The sequence below is a fragment of the Bufo bufo genome, chromosome 1, assembly GCF_905171765.1.
Source record: "Bufo bufo chromosome 1, aBufBuf1.1, whole genome shotgun sequence".
Lineage (NCBI taxonomy): Eukaryota > Metazoa > Chordata > Amphibia > Anura > Bufonidae > Bufo > Bufo bufo.
Window position 1 is genome coordinate 734,604,593 of NC_053389.1, and position 23,335 is coordinate 734,627,927.

Sequence of the window (23,335 nt, forward strand, 5' to 3'; positions counted from 1 at the left end):
ATGCAGCAGGAGAATCCGGCCAGCACCGAAGAGAGCGGCGCTGGAGAAAGAGGTGAGCTATTGAGGGGATTGAACGAGATTGTTAATTATCTCAAACATTCCCTTTGTTTGTCTTTTAGATGTGCAGTACATAGTGATCCCTATAATGGCGGAGAGGACCAATAATAATTCTAAAGTAAGTTTTTGGGAAATTATAGTGACCATGTATCCATAGCAGTTAGCACAGCGGCCAAATGAATGGTCATTGATTCAATGCATGGAGTGGGAGCCCCCCTTACACAGTGCCTCTCAGTTCTGCTCATAGATCAGGACAGCTGATCAGTATCTGATCGGGTCAGGTCCAAATCTCAGCAATCCCGCTGATCAGCTGTTTGAAGGGGCCGCAGTGCTCAGAAAATCTCTGTGGCTTCTTAATATTATGTGCAAAGCACTGTGTGGCATCAGTGCTATGTATTGTAGCTCAGTCTCATTCACTTGAATGGAACGGAGCTGCAAAAAGACAATTTGATTGACATGACAACAGAAGTCGAGGAAGAGGCCGCAGTGCTCATGAGTGGCCTGACCTTTTCTAATAGCTGATCGGTGGGTGTCCCAGGAGTTAAGCCCACACCAATCAAATATTGTTGACCTATCCCAACATAGATCACCAATATTTAAAGGCTATGTACACCTTTGGGGGCATTTATTTTAGCATTGTACTTATATTAAGACATTAAGTGGTCTTTATTAAAAATATGGCGTCCTTTTTTCTATACAGAGCTGACAAGCTCTACTAGCCCCCTTTGGATTTTCTTTTTTTTCACATCAGACCAGGAGCTGACGGGCTCCTTACCTCTGCTCTCTGACATTATAAACACTCATTATAGCTCAGTTCTTATCTTAGGCTAATTTCACACTGGCGTTTTGGCTTTCCATTTGGGAGATCCGTTCAGGGCTCTCACAAGCGGTCCAAAACGGATCAGTTTTGCCCTAATGCATTCTGAATGGAAAAGGATCCGCTCAGAACGCATCAGTTTGCCTCCGTTCCATCTCCATTCCGCTTTGGAGGCGGACACCAAAACGCTGCTTGCAGCATTTTAGTGTCCGTCTGACAATACTGAGCCAAACGGATCCGTTCTGACACATAATGTAAGTCAATGGGGACGGATCCGTTTTCTATCACACAATATGGCACAATAGAAAACAGATCAGTCCTCCATTGACTCTCAATGGTGTTCAAGACGGATCCGTCTTGGCTATGTTAAAGATAATACAAACGGATCCGTTCTGAACGGATGAAGACGGTTGTATTTTCTGAACGGATCCATCTGTGCAGATCCATGACGGATCCGCACCAAACAAGAGTGTGAAAGTAGCCTTACTGATAAGAATGTGGCTTCAATCAGTGTTTATGACCTCTCAGTAGTTTAGAGATAAGGTTTATTAGATGACCTGCACAAAGTGAAAGTACCAGTCACACAGCTAGAAAAACAGTTAACCCTTTGTGACAGAACGGCTCAATATTTTTAATAAAGGCCAATTGAAAAAATGATTTTTAACCAAAAATGAGTAAAGTGCAATCATTAAAAAAAATTGCCTCCGAAGGTGTACATAGCCTTTAATTCATAAAATCCCTTTTAATTTCGCCATAATCGTAAATTACTTCTTCTGTACCAAAGTCTGTCATTAGAGACTGGTCCAGGAAAAGGTTAAGACAAAATCTTTATGCACAGGTACTGTATGCCGCCTGAGGGAGAACACTTACCTGTCCTTGTGGGTGGTTCATCTCAACCACACAATATGGGGGTGAGGGGGCTTTACTAGGAACAACTGTAGTGTTGATCGTGAATATTCTAATTGCTAATTTTTATCGCGAATATTGCTACTTCGATAATTTGCGAATATCTAGAATATAGTGCTATACAGGGGCGTTGTTAGGGTCTCAAAAGATCCAGGGCCCAAGCTCCAATGAATATGGCCCAACTCTCTAAGTCAATCAACCATAGTCCCACCAATGGTAATTCCCTTCTAGCATGCCCTCATTAGTAATACTGCCCCCTACAGTGCCCCCATTGTGACAGTGCTTCCCAAGAGTGCCTCCATTAGTAGAAGAGCCCTCCATTATTCATAATACCGTCACAGAGCCCCCAGTAGAAATAAGGCCCCCTATTGTTCCCCCAGTGGGCTCTCTACAGACCCCTCAGTAGTAATAAGGCCCCCATAGTGCTCTTAGTAGAAATAAGGCAGATCTATAAGTCCCTCCTATAAAGCCCCCAGTTGTAATAAGAACATCTACAGTGCCCCCAGTATTTATATTGCCCCCTTCTGTTATAATGCCTCTACAGTGCTCCCAGTATTTATAATACCGCCTACTGTTATAATGTTCACCCTGAAGCTCCTACCTCCTGCCCACTGTAGTTATATTCCTCCCTTTAGTGTCCTCAGACATTATAATTCCTCAGCCCCTCCACCTTACAGTCCCATGTAAATAACATTATTTCCCTCCCTCCGCCATAGAGTCCCGTCTAAATACCATCACACCATCTCTCCAGCCCCCTCCAATATACAGTCCCATGTAAATAACATCCCTCTCTATCTACAGCCCCCTCCAAAATACAGTCCCATGTAAGTAACATCACACCATCTCTTCCTGCCCCCTCCAAAATACAGTCCCATGCAAATAACATCATCCCTCCCCAGCCGCCTTCAACATACAGTCCCATGTAAAGAATATCACCCCCTCAATATTCAGTCCCATGTAAATAACATCACTCCACAGTCCCATATAAATAAAATCACCCCCTCCCCAGCCACCTCCAACATGCAGTCCCATGTAAATAACATTACCCCTCAACATTCAGTCCCATGTAAATAATATCATTCCCTCCCACAGCCGCATTCAACATGCATTCCCATGTAAATAAAATCACCACCTCAACTTTTAATCCCATGTATATAACATCACTCCACCCCACTATCCCATGTAAATAACTTCTCTCCCTTTAGCCCTAACAAACAGTCCCAGTTAAATAACTACAACTCCCAGCATTGCTCTGCCTCTCCCTTCACTTACCTCTCCTTATGTAGCAGACCTCACCACAGCTTCTTCACCAGGACTTACTCTCTTCACTGCTGAGCCGTCCTCTCCTGCACGGGTCACATGATGGTGACATCATCGCAGGTCCTTTTTAGCTACTGCATTTAGAACTGATCACATGACCTGCGATGTCATCACAGGTCCTTCAGCTCTTGCAGGGCATTAGATTCAATTGTATTTCCCTCCTGTGGATGGCAACACAGTTGGATCTATCTGGCAGGCAGGACATTTGGGGCCTGGGACAAAACATCAGGGGCCCAGGCCGAATATTCTAGATTTTTTTTTTCATCAGTACCCATGATCCCTCACTGCTTCTTGCTTGTGGGCCAATGAGAAGGCTGCAATATCTTTGGCTTTAGGAGTAGTGTTGATTGCGAATTTTCGTATAGCGAATTTTTTATCTTGAATTTTCTGATTGCCAATTTTTGCAATCAAGAAAATAATGACTGGAGATCACGAAGTCGCGAATATATGATGAATATTCGCCCAAATATTCGAGAAATATTGCGAAATCGAATATTGCCCCTGCCGCTCATCACTGGGAACAAATATCACAAAAATATTACATATGTGTGCTACAACTATTTTTTTATTGGTTTTATTTTTTTTAAATATATAGGCGCCATCATATATCTTCACCCTGGACAAGAGCCGTTTTGTTTTACAACTAGTGCACAATGCGTGAGTATTCAATAAGTTTAATGACATTTTGGTTATTTCTAATAAAATAAAAGTCTCAGGAGCAAACATGATTTGTATGCTCAGAGAATGGAATGTGCCACCTCTAAGTTTATGGGGGTGACCAATGCTGAACTGTTCTGAGCAGCATTTAGAGAATTGCTTTACTGCAGCCACCATGGGCCATGGACACAATGGACAGGAGAGGACCTCATTGACTTCTATGGGAGAGTTTTCTAGGCATGTGCAGAAGTTAGGAGCGAGTAGATAAGCTGTGATATCACTTACTGTGAATGGTGGATCCTGTGTTATCTATACAGTTCTGTGCAAAAGTTTTAGGCAGGCGTGGAAAATGCTGCAAAGTAAGAATGCTTTCAAAAATAAAAATGTTAATAGTTTATTTTTATCAATGAGCAAATTGCAAAGTGAATGATCAAAAGAGAAAACTAAATCAGATCAATATTTGAGGTGATCACTCTTTGCCTTCAAAACAGCATCAGTTCTTCTAGGTAGACTTGCAAACAGTTTTTGAAGGAACTCAGCAGGGAGGTTGTTCCAAACATCTTGGAGAACTAACCACAGTCTGCTGTGGATGTAGGCTTGTCTTTTCATGTTATCTAAGGCAGAATCAATGATGTCTAAATAAGGGCTCTGTGGGGCCATATCATCACTTCAAGAACTCCTTTTTGCTGAAGATAGTTCTTAATAACATTGACTGTATATTTGGTGTTGTTGCCTTGCTGCAGAATAAAGTTGGAGCCAATTAGACAACTCCCTGATGGTATTGCATGATGGAGAAGTATCTGCCTGTATCTCAGCACTGAGGGCACCATGAATTCTGATCAAATCCCAAACGCCATTTGCTGAAATGCAACCCCAAACTTGTAATGAACCTCCACTATGCTTCACTGTTGCCTGCAGACACTCATGATTGTACCGCTCTCCAGGCCTTTGGTAAACACAATGGCTTCTTTGACAGCCAAATATTTAGAATTTTGACTCATCAGTCCAGAGCACCTGCTGCCATTTTTCTGCACCCCAGCTCCTATGTTTTCATGCATAGTTGAGTTGTTTGGCCTTGTTTTCATGTCAGGTATGACTTTTTGCCAATTTCAAAGGGAAATACGCATGATGTGTTTCACAAAGTTTCTTTTGCTAACCACTGCGTCTACAGTGCCTGTTCTTTTGTGCTTCTTCAAAAGCACTTGAACAGCACATCTTGAAACCCCAGTCTGTTTGGCCATCTTTACCTGGGAGAAACCTTGCTGATGCAACTACCTTGTGTCTTGTTGCTTTGCTCAGTCTTCCCATGGCGTTGACCTGTAACATGAAACTGTCTTCCACAACCTCACCTTTGTAGCAGTTTGGATGTTCCTTACCCAGGCTTAAAGAGGACCTTTCACTAGAATAAAAAAATCTAAACTAAGCATACAGACATGGAGAGCGGCGTCCAGGGATCTCCCTGCACTTACTATTATCCCTGGGCGCCGCTCCGTTCTCCCGGTATAGGCTCCGGTAGCTTCATATGTTCAGTTCAACTGGGTGGAGCCTGCCGGCGTCTCCTTCTCCCAGGCTGTAGCGCTGGCCAATCGCAGCGCTCAGCTCATAGCCTGAGAGGTTTTTTTTTCTCTCAGGCTATGAGCTGAGCGCTGCGATTGGCCAGCACTCCAGCCTGGGAGAAGGAGACGCCGGCAGGCTCCACCCAGTTGAACTGAACATATGAAGCTACCGGAGCCTATACCGGGAGAACGGAGCGGCGCCCAGGGATAATAGTAAGTGCAGGGAGATCCCTGGACGCCGCTCTCCATGTCTGTATGCTTAGTTTAGATTTTTTATTCTAGTGAAAGGTCCTCTTTAAGCCTCCTACACAACTGATGATAAGTTAATGATTCAGTTAATTCCTGTGTTTAAACCTACATATGAAAATGAAGATCATTATCACCTGTTTGGTTTGGTATAAAAGGTTAATCATACACCTGACTATAATCCTACAAAACCCTCTGACTTTGTGCAAGTGTACCTAGAGAAATTGTTGCTGTTTTAAAGGCAAATGGTCACAGCAAATATTGATTAGATTTAGATTTCTCTTTTGTTCATTCTCTTTGTGTTACGTTAATCGGTAAAATAAACTATTTTTGAAACCATTCTTACATTGTAGTATTTTTTCCATAACTATCTAAAACATTTGCACATTATATATAGGTGATATCTGTCATGGTCATGGAAGAAAAGCATTCTGTACAGACCAAGAGGTGGTGCCTATTATAAAGCCTAGTGGCCAGTGCAAAAACTGCAGGATTTTAGGATTTCTTAAAATATGAATAGTGATATGGAAAATTAAAAATAACATCAGCAAAACTTATGTTAAAATATGTTTAGCATAAAAACTTCCATAAACGATTAATTTCTAAAGAAACCTTTCCTTTAAGGGGGTTATCCAATTTATTTAAATTAAAGCCCTATGTTTAGGATAAGCTATTGTCCCAAATCAGTAAATGTGAACCCACTAACCAGTTTGTCGTAGAGCTAACCCTAAGACCGCTATTATGGGGCTTCCCTGGTATTCACAGTTTTACTCCTATACATGGATCTAGACTTTGCTGCGGGCTAGCAACAAGACCTCTACCCCTGGTATAGTCCTGGTGTAGTTGGCAGCTGACCTACTGGAGTTAACGCCTGAAAACACAGGAAAACCACAGGTACAGTGTGAACAGGCTAGAATGCTGGTTTTAGAGATCCAGACAGGGCTTAGATAATGGGGACACAGGAAAGGCTTGCAGGTGGGGCAGTGGTGAGGCCCACCCAAGATAGGAGGCAGGGAACTTGACTAGAGCACAGTGATGGCCAGTTCGCAGTGTTCGCTGCGAATACATGCGAGCTGCCATCTTAACTGACAAGTCCGGCGAGGCACAGGTAAGTCCTTACCTGTGCCTGTGCGCGAGCCGGTCTGAAATGAAATGCGGTCTCCGGGTGTAGGCAGTTCCGAGAATAGCCTCCGGGGGCCTTCATCAGACATCGAACTTGTCAGTTAAGATGGCAGCTCGCATGTGTTCGCGGGCGAACACTACGAACTGGCCATCACTGCTAGAGCACAGGCAGCTTCGACAGACTGGGTTAACTTAAACACGAACTGAACTTGGACTTGTAGGAGCACACAAGCAAAATGGAAAGAAAGCTTGCAGCACGGCAGGAACAAAGGCAGGAAATAACAGAGGATAAACATAGGTAAATCACAATAGCTCTAGACTATAAAACACCTTTGCTGGTCACCAGAGTGCCTAAAGCTGAGGCACTTCTGCCTGGAGAGGGTGTCTTAAGTAGCCAGGGACTTTCCGCCATGTTTGTATCGGGCCAATCTGAATACAGAGAAAAAAATATAAGGGGTTGGGTCAGCACAACCTGCCTGCGGGTGCAGATCACTATGGCGAAATACATATACAAACGGAAAATGCAAATGTGATCGCACACTACATCCAGCACTCTGCCCTCCATGCTGGATGAGACATTGGTTTATATTTTGGCCAAAGCATAGTAAGCCACTCACCGCGTCAAGGTTGTCTCATGAGTGGTCCCTAACTCTTGTTCCTACCTGTTCATGGGCCATGACAGCCACATAAAATCCAGGGATGCAAGTACCAACATGCATGCTGAACTGCATTCCCTGGATTTTATGTGGCTGTCATGGCCCATGAACAGGTAGGAACAAGAGTTAGGGACCACTCATGAGACAACCTTGACGCGGTGAGTGGCTTACTATGCTTTGGCCAAAATATAAACCAATGTCTCATCCAGCATGGAGGGCAGAGTGCTGGATGTAGTGTGCGATCACATTTGCATTTTCCGTTTGTATATGTATTTCGCCATAGTGATCTGCACCTGCAGGCAGGTTGTGCTGACCCAACCCCTTATATTTTTTTCTTTGTAGTATATATTGGAGGCGTGGCGATCTACTTGGAGTCATTGCACACCTGACCAGTTAATCTGTCCTTGAGGCTGGTTTTAAAGTCAGTATAAAACTGAGTCTGCTTGTATAGAACCTACCATTAGCCATCTGGCTCCAGGAGAAGTATATGGTGGGTTCAGCATGCATGTTGGTACTTGCATCCCTGGATCCGATGAAAGCTGTAATGGCACCGGACGGGGTTACAAGCAAAGTGTACTTGGCTTGCATGCTGACCTGCATTCCCTGGATTTTATGTGGCTGTCATGGCCCATGAACAGGTAGGAACAAGAGTTAGGGACCACTCATGAGACAACCTTGACGCGGTGAGTGGCTTACTATGCTTTGGCCAAAATATAAACCAATGTCTCATCCAGCATGGAGGGCAGAGTGCTGGATGTAGTGTGCGATCACATTTGCATTTTCCAATCTGAATACAGACCTGCAGCAGTTGTAGATGCAAATACAGTCATTTTCAGATTTCTACTGTGAATTACACAACAAATACATGTCGAATTTTTCTGTTGTGTATTTCCGTGATGTTAACATACGCTAAAGAGGACATTTTATAGAATGTCAAATGGGATCTTCACATCTCCAGAATGGGCAGGTCCCATGCTCACTTTGTGAGGTACTCTCAACTGAAATTAGTAGATGTTGCCTAAAACTCTGAGAGCACTATGGACACTTAAAGTGGATCTGTCACTTCAGAAAACCCCATAAAGTGCTGGATCGCTCAAAAAACATAAATTCAGAATACATATTTCTTTCTACTTACTAGCATGCTCCTGCAGTAAGCTCGCAAAGTGGAGGATCAGTGTAGGTTTGGTCACTGGCTCCCACTTTGATCCCAAAAGTGGCCAAGGGTCATTGGTAACCATCAGTGGAGGCTACATGAAGCTACTGAATTTAATCGGGGTTACAGACACCAGCTAGTGCTTCTAGTGCTGACCACCATTCTCCCCCCTTTCTTTGAGAATTTCAGAACTGCTATTAATTTGGTTTATGCATTGTAAAATTAAGAATTAAAATTATTATTTCCAATACAGGTTGCTTATAACACCAGACTTCAAAGTGTTTTCCTATAATAAGAGTCAAGAACTGTATTCCTATGACCCACATATTGCTGTAAGTTCTTTCCTAGGTCACATAACCAAAAACTGATGGTTTTCTAAAGGGTTCTATGGCATGATATAAATATGGCTGAATAGCACATGGTTGTATGAGATTAGAAAAATGGTCTGACGAAGAATGGACCCAAAAGGTTCATGAGATCTGCAGGTTCGAGGAATTAACCAGTTTAGAGACCCTCTCGCACGACAAATTTATTGGCCTCTGGGGACCTTGGCTAAAATGGCTGGAGACGGAGTCGCTGAACACGTGTCCTCCCCTATGTGATTCGGCAGTTACATCTCCTCTTCATTAACTAACCCCTTTGAGTTGCTCATCCTCTAATGAATGCCCATACTTATTTAGTCATATTAGTGGTTATTTCTCATCCAACATTTGTCTGATATTTTGTTGTACTTGCTTGCTCTCCTCCTGTCTCTTTACGACTCAGGCTGGTCATACCCTCACGGGAACCTGCTTCTTCTTATATGCCATACTTATCATTCATCTCATGTCTGCCTAACAAGCCTATCTTATCATATTGTTTGTATCTTTACGCTGCTGTACCTACAATTTACATTATTGTATCGTATATGTTCTCCTCGATTGTTGGGCTGTTGCCCGCATATTGTTCTTGTCTTTTCTATCATGCTTGTTGTGATAAATAAAGATTTGTTAAAAAAAGAAAAATGGTCTGACACTGTTGGTCACTTCACTTGAATGGGACAGCGCAGTAGTTCCAGGCATGGCCTATGGACAAGGATGATAAAATATTATTTTTGGTAATCTCATACAACTTGTTAAAGGGAACCTGTCATCAACTTTATGCTGCCCATACTAACAGCAGCATAATGTAGAGACAGATGAGTTGATTTCAGCGGTCTGTCATTTATAAGTTAAAAGTAAGTGGTTGCCGAGAACCAACATCACAATCATTGCAGACTGGGCCTGGAAAAGAGTCACGGACACCTGAGAAGAGTCCTGGTTATACATGAATTCCTGCACTCCCTGCCCACCTGCTGATGACTGACAGTCTTCTACCTAGTTTTCTCTCTTTCTCTCCAGGAGAGAACTGCCAATCATCAGCAGATGGGTGAGAGAGCAGGGGATTATGAATAACCAGGACTCTTCTCAGGTAGATCTGACTCTTTTCCAGGCCCAGTCTGCAATGATTATGACGCTGGTTCTCGGCAACCACTTACTTTTAGCTCATGAGTGACACACCGCTGACATCAGCATTTCTGTCACTACTTTATGCTGCCCTCAGTGAGGTCAGCATAACGTTGATGACAGGTTCCCTTTAAAGGTGTATTCAAGTGCAAAAAATGCATTCCCCTTGGCTTCACATGCTATAAAATCAAACTTGTGAAACTAGTGGTAAAGAGATCCGGCAGGCTGTTCTGGAAGGGAGCTTTCTGGATCTGGAATGGCCAGAGCTACCTGAATGCCTGCCGGAACCATTAACTATAATGGGTAGCGGTGAAGATTTGGTTGCAACTCGGCAAATATGCAGAGAATCAACCGGACAAAAACAGATGCACTCCTGCAGTCCACTTGCTATTCTTGTCTCAACACGGCAGAAAATTGGGATTGCCGCTCTGCCAATCGTTGATTGGCTAAGCAGCATTCACAGCCAATTCCTGTCGCGTCAAGATAGGTGCAGGAAGTGTTTGCTGTTTGAGAGTACATACAGAGATGGCTGTCAATCAATTTTTCCCTATGAAACTACTCTGCTCAGCTCCTCCTGCTCAATAAGATGTTGCAGACTGACCGGCATTTTCAATGTGACAGGTTCACCTTAAGGGGCTTAATTCTTGTTTTTTTTCATGCAAATTAAGTAGCATACTATTTATTTCCTTGGTGGCACCAAAACCCACCCATAAAATTTCCATTGCATGTCAACAGCGTTACAGAAACCCCATTCTCATGCAGGGGATGCTGATTGTTGCCAGATTTATCATGGATTTCGTTGTCAAATACGACACCTGTGAATAGACCCTTACAGGATGCTAGAGCAGATAGAACTTGATCACATCTTTGAGACTCATTTACTAACCATTTAAATACTGGACATACTGTAGAACTAAAGGGGTTTTCAATGACAGATTATATCCATTGGATAAACCATAAAAATGGGACTCCAGAACCATTGCGTTCTCCTTAAATCTCAAGTTTGAGGCACTAGGTTGCCATTTCTAGCAGAGTAGTTGTACATTCCACTCTTCATTAAAAACTGAACATGTGTAGCTGTTTATGTTAGGGCCCCCATATACATTAGTGTATTGACGTCCGTATTCGCAGAGAACGGCAGGTTCGACCTGCAGTTTAAAAGGGTTCTTTATCTTTTTCTTACTGATGGTCTATCCTTTGGATAGGTCATCAGCATCTGATCAGCAAGCGTCCGACACCGCAGAAAGCAGTGATGCTCGCAGTAGCGCTGTGGCCTCCTCGCAGCTTCCGCCCAGTGATGTCATCACTATGTCACGTGGCCTGGGCGCAGCTCCGCCCCATTCACTTCAATGTTGTGAGGAATTCCTGACTTTTCCCCAACAGATGATGTCATCGAAGGGTTGGGCGAAGAGAATATTTCCACTCAATCCTTTTGTTCTCCCAGTAGATAAGCCACCGTCAGTGTCTGGCAGCAGCTTACTCCACTCTCCCCAATGAGTACACACATACATTCAGCCGAGCCAAAAGTGTACGTGTATAGGGAATCCAGGAGAGATAGCCAATGGCCGACAGCTATTAAATGTGTATGGCAGCCTTTAGACTTTAATGGAGAATCGCTATACATGCAAGGCCACTTCACTGCTAGTAATTTATCATTGGAGGGTTTATCGCACCTTTATATGTCATATATCAGTGGTGCCCAACCATTTTCCGTCTGAGGGCCGCACTAGACATGGTATAAATTTCACGGGCCAGAACCAGGTAGCTTTGCCAGAAATAAATGCAGCCCTCCTGAAACTACACTGCCCACACACAAACCACTGCCGCCTGTGCCCACAATTAGAGTCAGCCCTTACTTCCTCCATACAGTCCGGTCACAAGGACCAGCACAGCGCACGAATACAGACACAGCACTTCCCCAACATAGAGAATTGTGAGCCTTCCACAGCACAGTAGGAGCCAAGCACTGCCCTTACAAACAACTACCCACGGGAACGACAGCGGTGAGAGACACGCACACAACACTGTACAGTCACAGAGCTTATTACACTTACATTCCTTCCCTGGTTTGCCTCGAGGTTCAGAATGGTACTGCAGCTGCCCAGGCGTGTACCTTCTTCTTCAACTGTGTGCAAGCTCTGCCTCCAGTCACTGCGCGGGCCGCATCACACGGCTTCGCAGGCCGGATGTGGCCCGCGGGCCGTAGGTTGGGCATCACTGTCATAGATCATAAGAAAATTTATAATAGTTTCCATTTACATGCTGCTAAATATGATTCAGTGAAGCATTTTCTGACTTATTATTCTGCAGAGGGAGTGAGAGGGGACAATATTTTTAGCTGCAAGAGGGGGAAGGTGACTGATTCTGTCCAAAGCCCTCCCCCAGCAGCACAGATTAGCAGCAACAAAGGCGACAAAGAAATGGAAAAAATAAATATATATACAGTCAGGTCCATAAATATTGGGACATAGACACAATTTTAACATTTTTGGCTCTATACACCACCACAATGGATTTGAAAGAAACGAACAAGATGTGCTTTAACTGCAGACTGTCAGCTTTAATTTCAGGGTATTTACATCCAAATCAAGTGAACGGTGTAGGAATTACAACAGTTTGCATATGTGCCTCCCACTTGTTAAGGAACCAAAAATAATGGGACGTAATAATAAATCAAACTTTCACTTTTTAATACTTGGTTGCAAATCCTTTGCAGTCAATTACAGCCTGAAATCTGGAATGCATAGACATCACCAGACGCTGGGTTTCATCCCTGGTGATGCTCTGCCAGGCCTCTACTGCAACTGTCTTCAGTTCCTGCTTGTTCTTGGGGCATTTTCCCTTGAGTTTTGTCTTCAGCAAGTGAAATGCATGCTCAATCGGATTCAGGTCAGGTGATTGACTTGGCCATTGCATGACATTCCACTTCTTTCCCTTAAAAAACTCTTTGGTTTCTTTTGCAGTATGCTTTGGGTCATTGTCCATCTGCACTGTGAAGCGCCGTCCAATGAGTTCTGAAGCATTTGGCTGAATATGAGCAGATAATATTGCCTGAAACACTTCAGAATTCATCCTGCTTCTTTTGTCAGCAGTCACATCATCAATAAATACAAGAGAACCAGTTGCATTGGCAGCCATACATGCCCACGCCATGACACTACCACCACCATGCTTCACTGATGAGGTGGTATGCTTAGGATCATGAGCAGCTCCTTTCCTTTTCCATACTCTTCTCTTCCCATCACTCTGGTACAAGTTGATCTTGGTCTCATCTGTCCATAGGATGTTGTTCCAGAACTGTGAAGGCTTTTTTTAGATGTCGTTTGGCAAACTCTAATCTGGCCTTCCTATTTTTGAGGCTCACCAATGGTTTACATCTTGTGGTGAACCCTCTGTATTCACTCTGGTGAAGTCTTCTCTTGATTGTTGGCTTTGACACACATACACCTGGAGAGTGTTCTTGATCAAGCCAACTGTTGTGAAGGGTGTTTTCTTCACCAGGGAAATAATTCTTCGGTCATCCACCACAGTTGTTTTCCGTGGTCTTCCGCGTCTTTTGGTGTTGCTGAGCTCACCGGTGCGTTCCTTCTTTTTAAGAATGTTCCAAACAGTTGTTTTGGCCACGCCTAATGTTTTTCTATCTATCTGATGGGTTTGTTTAGTTTTTTCAGCCTAATGATGGCTTGCTTCACTGATAGTGACAGCTCTTTGGATCTCATCTTGAGAGTTGACAGCAACAGCAAATGCAAATAGCACACTTGAAATGAACTCTGGACCTTTTATCTGTTCATTGTAATTGGGATAATGAGGGAATAACACACACCTGGCCATAGAACAGCTGAGAAGCCAATTGTCCCATTACTTTTGGTCCCTTAACAAGTAAGAGGCACAAATGCAAACTGTTGTAATTCCTACACCGTTCACCTCATTTGGATGTAAATACCCTCAAATTAAAGCTGACAGTCTGCAGTTAAAGCACATCTTGTTCGTTTCATTTCAAATCCATTGTGGTGGTGTATAGAGCCAAAAATGTTACAATTGTGTCCATGTCCCAATATTTATGGACCTGGCTGTATATATTATGCTAGAAACACTGTAAATTACCTTAGAACAGCTATTAACAGCCTTCCAGGAGTATTCACATGACCATGATTAATGGGATAACCCTTCTACATGTCTCTACTTTCTTTAGACCATGTGCTATTATCAAGGATATGTAGAAGATCATCCACACTCGGCAGTAGCCATCAACATATGTGCTGGACTTAGGTAACCAAAGCTTGTGGTCAGTCTTTATCTATCTGATGTAAACATATAGGCTGGATTCACACATGAATTATTGTTTTCATGCAGTTTTTACACAGCAGTGAGTCCAAAAAGAAGGAAACATATAAAGAAAAGACTGATACTTCTCCTTTTTATACCCACTGCTGCCGCAAAAGAGATGCCCTATACTTTTGTTTTGTTTTATGTTTTTATTTATTAATTTTAAAAAAATCTCCAAAAATGATATGTGGAAACCATCAACAAGCAGGGAAAACGGCTGCTCATGGATCATGCCAGGAATCGGGGGACCCCTTCCCTCCAGTTATCTGATATTGTCGTTAACCAGGCACATCTCTTTAAATTTTGTAGCACCTCTGCCTGGTACTGCTGTTAACCCATTCAGTCCATTGAATTGGACTGAGCTGCAACCCTCTGCAGTACCAGGCACAGCCGCTACCAAATGTACAGCCGGAGCTCCAGAGCGCTGCGGACCCTTCAGTCAGATACTGAGGGGCTATCTTCAGTCTGAAAGAGGGGAGATTTATCAAAACGGGTGGAAAGGAAAACCGTCTTAATCGCCCATAGCAACCAATCAGATTCCACCTTTCATTTTCTTAAGGAGTTCTGGAAAATGAAAGGTGGGATCTGTTTGGTTGCTTTGAGCAACTAAGCCAGTTTTCCTTTACACCAGTTTTAAAGCCCAAAGTTTTTAATTTACTAACCGAGGGAGTATTAAGAGTCCCAGCAACAGCTTCTCTGCTTGTTGGCGGTTTCCAGGTCGGGGCAATAGCTTTTTTTATACACAGGATAAAATAATTGAAAACTGAAAACATGTAATGAAGATGTTAGAAAGATAAAATATTTTCCGTTTTACCCGTTGATTAGTAGAGCAGCTGATGGGACGGTCCCATATTTATGTAGAGTATTAGACACTGACCCCGTCTTCTTACTCTAGGGGTACCATGTACTCAAATGAGTTTATGTACATAATTGAGCCAGATGGACCCCTGCTGGACTTCAGGCACATCGTCTACAATATAGAAGCTTATGAAACTGATCTGAAATGTGGCCTACACATATCCGGCCTGGAGACTGTGGGAGCCAACAGCGGTCATGCACAGGTACACTATATTACACTTCTGTGTCTGAAGTACAAGTCAAGATTAGGGATTAATATACTAGCATTGTACTCATATCATCTTATCAATGCACCCCTACGTTTTCTGACAATTGAATGCTTATGTTAGGGAATGACATCATCGACGACATCATTTTTGTAATCCGCCCGCTTTACTGTAGAATCCTGCAAGGCTGAGGACACAGGAGATTTTCTTCTATTAGGGAGCCTTCACACGCTGCAGATTCTGTTGCAGAATTTTCCGTGACTGAAAATCAGTTCCATTCACTTAAAGGGTTTCTACCACCACATTTTCACCTATTTAGCTGTCAGACACTAGCGATCTGCTAGTGTCTGCTGTACCTAACCATGTTATTGTAATCCCTTTCTGTGCAGCGGTTACCCTAAAAAACGTGCTCCAGCCCGCCCCTCTCCTCTAGATTGACAGCCCACTCGCGCCTGCGCCGTGTGCTTCTGTATTCGGCGCAGGCGCAGTGACTGTTGGACTGCTCCCTGCGCCGTAATCGGCGCAGGCGCAGTGAAGATGCCGGCGCAGGGAGACAGTCACTACGCCTGCGCCGAATACAGAAGCACACGGCGCAGGCGCGAGAATTCGGCCGAGATGCAGAGAAGTAGTCTGTCAATCTAGAGGAGAGGGGCGGGCTGGAGCGCGCTGGGCGGCAGAAATGGTGAGTGGACGGAGCCTCTAGGTGCTGAAAAGACGCCCCCATAGCACCTAGAGGCTCATTAGCATAGCAATAAAACTACGTTTTTTAGGGTAACCGCTGCAGAGAAAGGGATTACAATAGCATAGTTACTCCGCGTGCATTCCGTTTCCTTATGTCCGTATTTCGGTTCCGCAAAAAAATAGAACATGTCCTATTATTGTCCGCATTACGGACAAGGATAGGACTGTTCTATTAGAGGCCAGCCATTCCATTCCGCAAAATATGGAATGCACATGGACGTCAACCGTATTTTTTGCGGATCCGTTTTTTTTTTTGCGGACCGCAAAATAGGGTCGTGTGCATGAGGCCCAAGACTGAGTTTACACTTCTGTTATTTGGTCAGTTATTTCCATCAGTTATTGTGAGCCAAAACTAGGTGCGGGTGAAAAACACAGAACAGGTAAATATCTTTTTATTATACCTGATCTCTGTGGAGGCTTCACTACTGGTTTTTGGCTCCCAATAACTGATGGAAATAACTGACCAAATAACTGAAATGTGAACTCAGCCTAAGGTCTCCTGCACATGACTGTGTGCGCCCCATTGCCGTATTGCGGACCGCATTTGTGGATCCGCAATACACGGGTGCCGTTCCATGGCCATTCCGCATCACGGATGCAGACCTATTCACTTCAATGGGTCCGCAAATCCAGAGATGCGGAAGGATGCAGAACGGAAGCAAGGAAAGGAACCCTACGGGAGCACTACGGAGTGCTTCCGTGGGGTTTCGTCCCGTACTTCCATTCCGCAAAAAGATAGATCGTGTCCTATCTTTTTGCGGAACGACCGGATCGCGACCACAGGGCACGTGCAGGAGGTCTAAGGCTACTTTCATACGAACGTATTTTGTTTCCTTGTCCGTTCCGTTTTTTTGCGGATTGGATGAGGACCCATTCATTTCAATGGGTCCGCAAAAAATGCGGACAGCACACCGCGTGCTGTCCGTATGTCCGTTCCGTAGCACCGCAAAAAAATAGAACATGTCCTATTCTTCTCCGCTTTGCGGACAAGGATAGGCATTGTTACAATGGATCAGCAAAAAAAAAAAACGGATGCAACACGGATGTCACACGGATGTAATCGCATTTTTTGTGGATCGTGTGAATGTACCCTTAGATATGTCTTGCTACCATCACCTCTCTTAGTATCATTTAGGCGTTGTTGGGCGCTGGGTGAAGTGGAGCTTGCTCATTTGTTTGATGACATTTGGTGACTTTATCTTTGTACATACTGCATATATCTTTTATCATAGCTTAGTAAACGCTTTATGCACCTAAGTCGTGTTAAGTCTATTTTTTTCCCGAACCTCAGAGCTCACAGTGATACAGTCGCGGAAAATTCTGCAACTAATTCTGCAGTGTATGAAGGCCCATTACATTACAGCATGTGACAGCCTGTGCCACACTGGCATTGGCATTCATGCACACAGCCGTTTCCATATTTCAGCCTGCAAACAACGGATCCACAGACTATAGATACCTTGCTTGTGCATTTAGTATTTTTCTCACTCAATAGAAATGGCTATTCTCCTCCACAAGTTCTATCATTTTCTAAACAGCCACACGGATCCGCAAAAAGTACGTATGTATGTGTGCATAGCACCGTAGAAGTGAATGGGTCAGTGTGCTATACATAAAAAAAAAGCAGATAGCACAAAGATGAGACATATGGTTGTGTGCATGAGGCCGAATGCCGAATATCATAATCATTCCTCAGAAATAAAAAGGCTCCAAACCAGATCTTTTACAACCTGGACTGACACATCCAGATACTTTACCCCTCACCTTGGGCACTAAGAGGGCTTGTCCTACCCCTGTTTGTGATGAGAGGAGCCATTTGCCAAATTTGAGATTTGTAGCAGATTCACATTTTGGTAAATCAACAGAAAACTGATTTTTAAAACTCCCTCCTCATCTCACGCTGTGTTTTCTTATATCTGATTTATTATTTCTGCAGGAAACACATGAACGGGGAACAGCATACTTGGAGTTATTTATGGTGGTTTCTCATTTACAGGTATCTTCCTTACATGTGACAATGACATGAAGCGCCACCAGAGAACATCTACACATTCTCAGCCGTCTATATTACCAGTGAACTCAGGACAGGTGGCCTGTAATGTGCCAGGGTCTGTCTAGCTGGGCAGAAATAGGACTAAATTACTAAAATCTAGCTCAGCATCTAGCTTGGAATATTGTTTGACTGTATATTTGATTTATGGCATCATTTCCTTTCCCTGGCATACCTGTATAGTGTAGGGCTTCTGTGCAGTCTTAATATAATGTTGTTATACTACAAAGATGCCACTAGAGGGCAGCAGACACCTAGGAAATAGTTTACGTCCTTCCCAGTACACATTCTCCATTCCCAAGTTGCATTCAGGTGGATCACATTATTATCACATTATTATTATTATTTTGTACTTGTATCAATGAAACTTTTTGCTAATGTAGATGTATGGTAATTCTTGTCTCTCCAGTTCCAATTCCATGATGAAAATGCCACATCTCTCGTGGAGGCCATGCTTGAACTTATTAACCATGTCAATACTGTAAGTACAACAGATGGAAAGTCTGTCCACCTTGCTACAAATCTCAAACTACAAGTGACAAAGAAAACCTACAGTAGGTGTAAGGAATATACGTGAAGTACCATACCTGACCCTTCAAAATCATCACTCCATCAGCTAATATAAAGAGATGATGATCATCAAAGTTTAAGTAGCCCTGTAAATATATTACGTTACTTATCTTGTACTGATCCTCAGTTTCAGCCTGTATTACTACACTCCAGAGCTGCATTCACAATTCTGCAGTTTTTTTTGGTCACCAGTAAATTTCACATAGGCCCCTTTCACACGAGCGAGTTTTCCGCATGGGTGCAATGCATGACGTAAACGCATAGCACCCGCACTGAATCCTGACCCATTCGCTTCAATGGGGCTGTGTACATGAGCGTTTTATTCACGCATCAGTTGCGTGAAAAACGCAGCATGTTCTATATTCTGTGTTTTTCACGCAGCCCTGGCCCCATAGAAGTGAATGGGTCTTCAGTGAAAAACGCATTGCATCCACAAGCAGGTGCGGGTGCGATGCGTTTATTCACTGATGGTTGCTAGGAGATGTTGTTTGTAAACCTTCAGTTTTTTATCACGTGTGTGCAAAACGAATCAAAACACATTGCACCCGCGCAGAAAAAAACTGAACAACTGAACGCAATCGCAGACAAAACTGACTGAACTTGCTTGCAAAATGGTGCGAGTTTCACTGAACGCATCCTGAACGTATCTGGACCTAATCCGTATGGTTCGTGTGAAAGGGGCCTTAGTGATCCGCTGCTTTTTTCTGGTTAGAAATTACATTTAATCGGTATGTAAATGAGCAGCTAAGTGCACTGAGGGTGTGCCCATGTTACGCTGAGCCCCCTTGTACCTCCTGCATCCTCTGACAGCCCCCCTTCTTGATTGAAGGCAAGGCGAGGCAAGATGATTATGCAGAAATCTGGCCCTGTCAGTAAAGGCTCATGCACATGACCTTTGTTGTTTTGCGGTCCGTTTTTAACGGATCCGTTGTTCCGTATCTGAGTTTTTGTTTTTTTCTGTTTCGTGGCCGCATCCATTCCGTTATGCCACAAAACATATCTGTATGGTTTTCGTATGCCATCCGCTTTTTGCGGATCGCAAACGTATACAGGACGTTTGTTATCATTACTGTAATGTACTCAGTGGCGCAACTACCGGGGAAGCAGGGGAAGCGGCTGCTTCGGGGCCCGGCGCCCGACAGCGTGTCAGTCAAATTAAATCTTTTTTATTTATATGCAAATTACCTTCCTAACGTGCCCAAGAGGTTGTCCCTCCGGCCGTTTGTGCCCAGCCGCACCCATTATCGCCACCACCGTCCCGCTGTTAATTATTCACTGCTGTCCTCGTCTTTTTTTTTTTCTAAGTGTGCCGTAGCCTCGCGCATGCGCTGATGTTACTCACGTCCGGGCCCATGCGGTGTCCTGGCAGCAGCCTCAAGTAGTGTAATCACGCATGCGCCAGCTTTCTCCGCTTTCTGGCGCATGCGCGATTACATTACTTGAGGCTGCTGCCAGGACACCGCGCGGGCCCGCACGTGAGTAACATCGGCGCATGCGCGAGACTACGGCACAATTAGAAAAAAAAAAAAGACGAGGACAGCAGTGAATAATTAATAGCGGGACGGCGCTGGGCTTGGCGATAATGGATGCAGCTGGGCACAAACGCCCGGAGGGACAGCCCTTTGGGCACGTTAGGAAGGTAATTTGCATATAAATAAAAAAGATTTTTATCAAAAATAAAAAGGACAGGTGGGGGTAAAAATAGTATATCAAAAATTGGGCGGGGGGCTGGGGGGGGCCCATTCAAAAATTTTCTGTGGGGCCCAGGCACATGGGCAAAGTGGGCATGGATACGCAAAATATGAATGACATACGGATGTGTTCCATATGCATTCCGTAATTTTTGAGGACCCATTGACTTGAATGGAGCCACGGACCGTGATTTGCGGACAATAATAGGACATGCACTACTTTTTTGCGGAACGGCCAAGCGGACATACGGAAACGGAATGCAAACTGAGTCATTTCCGATGTTTTTGCAGACCCATTGAAGTGAATGGTTACGTATACGATCCGCAAAAAAAACCAGAACGGACACGGAAAGAAAATACGTTTGTGTGCATGAGCCCTTAAGGAGATGGAAGGACTGGCAGAGGAAGCTGGAGGAGCAAGGGTGCACAGAGTAACATAGGCACGCCCTCAGTGCACTTAACTGCTCATTTGCAAATGTACACAGTCAAGTCACATTTTTCTGAGCAGTGTCGGCAGCGTGTAGGCTCATGAAGGAAGTCATGTGTTGCGAGCTGGCTTGGAGGGTATATAAGATGTGAGATAGGCTGTCTGCAGACATATCCCTCAATACTGTCATGGGTAAAAGGGACGATTTATCAGAGTTGCAAAAAGGGGTGATTACTGGCTTCCAAGTCAAGGATGGCAATTTTTCTGAAACTGCGCAGTGTGAACTGTTCACGTGCTGCTGTGGTGAAAGTGTATCATGAGTGTGCTAATAAGTGACGTGGGAACGGCGGAGCACCACAGGCTATTGATTTGAGAGGTAAACGTTGGCTACGAAGGTCCACGAGGACAGACTGACACACTATAGTGGAGAAGGTCACTGCCAAAATAAACCAGGGGGCTACCGGACGTGTAAATAAAACTACAGCTCCGCTAACACGACTGTGCAAGGGCCCCGAAGCAGAGAGATGGTCACTAACAAGTTACAGTTGCATTGGTAAACGGCTTCAATTTTTACTGCAGTATCAGGATTGGACCTCTGCTGATTGACAAAGCCAAAGGATTACCTTCTTTGATGAGTCACGTTTTCTGATTCACCGAATGGATGGACATTGGTGTGTCAGGCGAGAAACATCAGAGAACAAACACACTATAACCATTGGTGGAAGAACACAAGCTGGTGGTGGCAGTGTTATGCTCTGGGGAATGTTTTCATGGCTTTTTCTGGGCCCAGTCATTCATGTGGAAGTCACTCTCAATCTTTTTTTGGGTCTGAATTAGGGATGAACGAACCCGAGGAAGTTCGGGTTCGCCAGGTTCGGTCGAACTTCAGGGGAAAGTTCGGGTTTGGGACCCGAACTTGACCCCGAACCCGGGACCCCATAAATTCAATGGGGACCCAAACTTCACTTTATTATATTCCGTTATAACCATAAAAATACCGTAATAGCATTCTTAAGACAGAATGCTAAATAAAATGGCCATTGAGGGGTTAAAAATAATTTTTAAAAACTCACCTCATCCACTTGATCGCGCAGCCAGTATCCTTTTCTTTCTTCAGGACCTGCAAAAGGACCTGGGATGACATCACCGAATTCACCACGTGGTGAGCGTGGTGACGTCATCTCAGGTCCTGCTGAATGAAGATTATGCCAAAACCCGGACCGGCATTTAAACTCTGGTCCGGTATTTGACCGCACCTGGCTGTAAATCAGCCCATACCTGTTTTCCCAGACCAAACCTTTTTTTCTACACTGGGATTCAACTGGCAAAATATGTCCTCTTCATATCTATACAGTATCATATAGCAAAGTTAAGGTAAGAAAGAGAATTTTTTCTCAATTTTTCTTTTTATCAAACATATCTGATGAGGTGCACAGTACACATTCTAAAATTCAGTGTTTTTTTTACATATATCTATTTTCAGGTCTTCAAGGCTTTGAACACACAGATAGTCTTGGTGGGTCTAGAAATCTGGTCCAACAGGAACCTCATTAACACAGAAAGAGAACTGGCTGATCAGATCCTCTCAGATTTCATAGAGTGGAAAAAGAAGTCCTTAGATGATCGGATAACTTACGATGCTGTAGGATTGTGTTTGTAAGTCACAATAAGATGCATGTAAAAGTGAAAGTATGCAAGTAGGCAGCATTTTGGAGTACTAACCTACACACATACACCATATGTATACATAGGGCATGAAGCCCAGAACCAGGCCATACGTGAAGAGGTCTACAACTACTGACCAGCAAGGGAGCTCTTTTCATTTTACCATGAGGTCTGTTGGCTTACTTTGAAACAGAATTTTAGGCTACTTTCACACTTGTTGTAGCCTTTGGGGGAACAGCCTGCCGGATCAGTGCTACAGCAAGTCCTCCATCGTTTTTGTCTGGCCACCTCTCGGCATGTGTGCCGTGCTGTGGCCGGACCTCCGGCCCACCCCCATTATAGTGAATGGGGCCAATGCGGACTTCCAGCGGCACGGTGGACTTGTGGTAGTACAGATCCGGCAGGCTGTTCCGGCGGGGGAACAGCCTGCCGGATCTGTGCTACCACAAGGTAAAAGGCTACTGCAAGTGTGAAAGTAGCCTTATACCAGAACTGCGGTTCAATTTCTGCACAAAACAATCCACCTTTGCCCATGCCCCTTTCCCCACGACGGTATGCTTCTTTTCCGTTGAGCCAAACCCATTTTTTGGAATAGGCGCAACAAATTTCTATAAACCTAGAAGCACCAAATTGCAACACTTTTGGAACAATTTACACCAAAATCTACGTGCACTCAAATTAGTAAATGGGGGCGAGTCTGTAGCAGAGAAGGCAGATTAATAAACTATATTGTGTCCATTTTAGGAGAGAGAACAAAATGTCGTCATCTGGACTGGCACGATGGGGTGGGGCCTGTGATCCTGAAAACTCGGCGTTCATTTCTGTGG

The 23,335-nt window shown here is 44.0% G+C and overlaps 1 protein-coding gene across 1 annotated transcript in view; it reads left to right on the plus strand.

Annotated features, from left to right (window-relative positions):
- Nucleotides 1–23,335, plus strand: part of LOC120987048 (disintegrin and metalloproteinase domain-containing protein 9-like) — a 50,124-nt gene continuing 26,789 nt past the window's right edge. Inside the window, exons 1-10 of the mRNA XM_040415693.1 lie at nt 1–52; nt 120–175; nt 6,903–6,979; nt 8,744–8,822; nt 14,167–14,243; nt 15,196–15,361; nt 18,042–18,101; nt 18,565–18,636; nt 22,327–22,499; nt 23,253–23,334. Coding sequence (XP_040271627.1) covers nt 1–52; nt 120–175; nt 6,903–6,979; nt 8,744–8,822; nt 14,167–14,243; nt 15,196–15,361; nt 18,042–18,101; nt 18,565–18,636; nt 22,327–22,499; nt 23,253–23,334 — 894 coding nt within the window. The remainder of the gene's footprint in view (nt 53–119; nt 176–6,902; nt 6,980–8,743; nt 8,823–14,166; nt 14,244–15,195; nt 15,362–18,041; nt 18,102–18,564; nt 18,637–22,326; nt 22,500–23,252; nt 23,335) is intronic.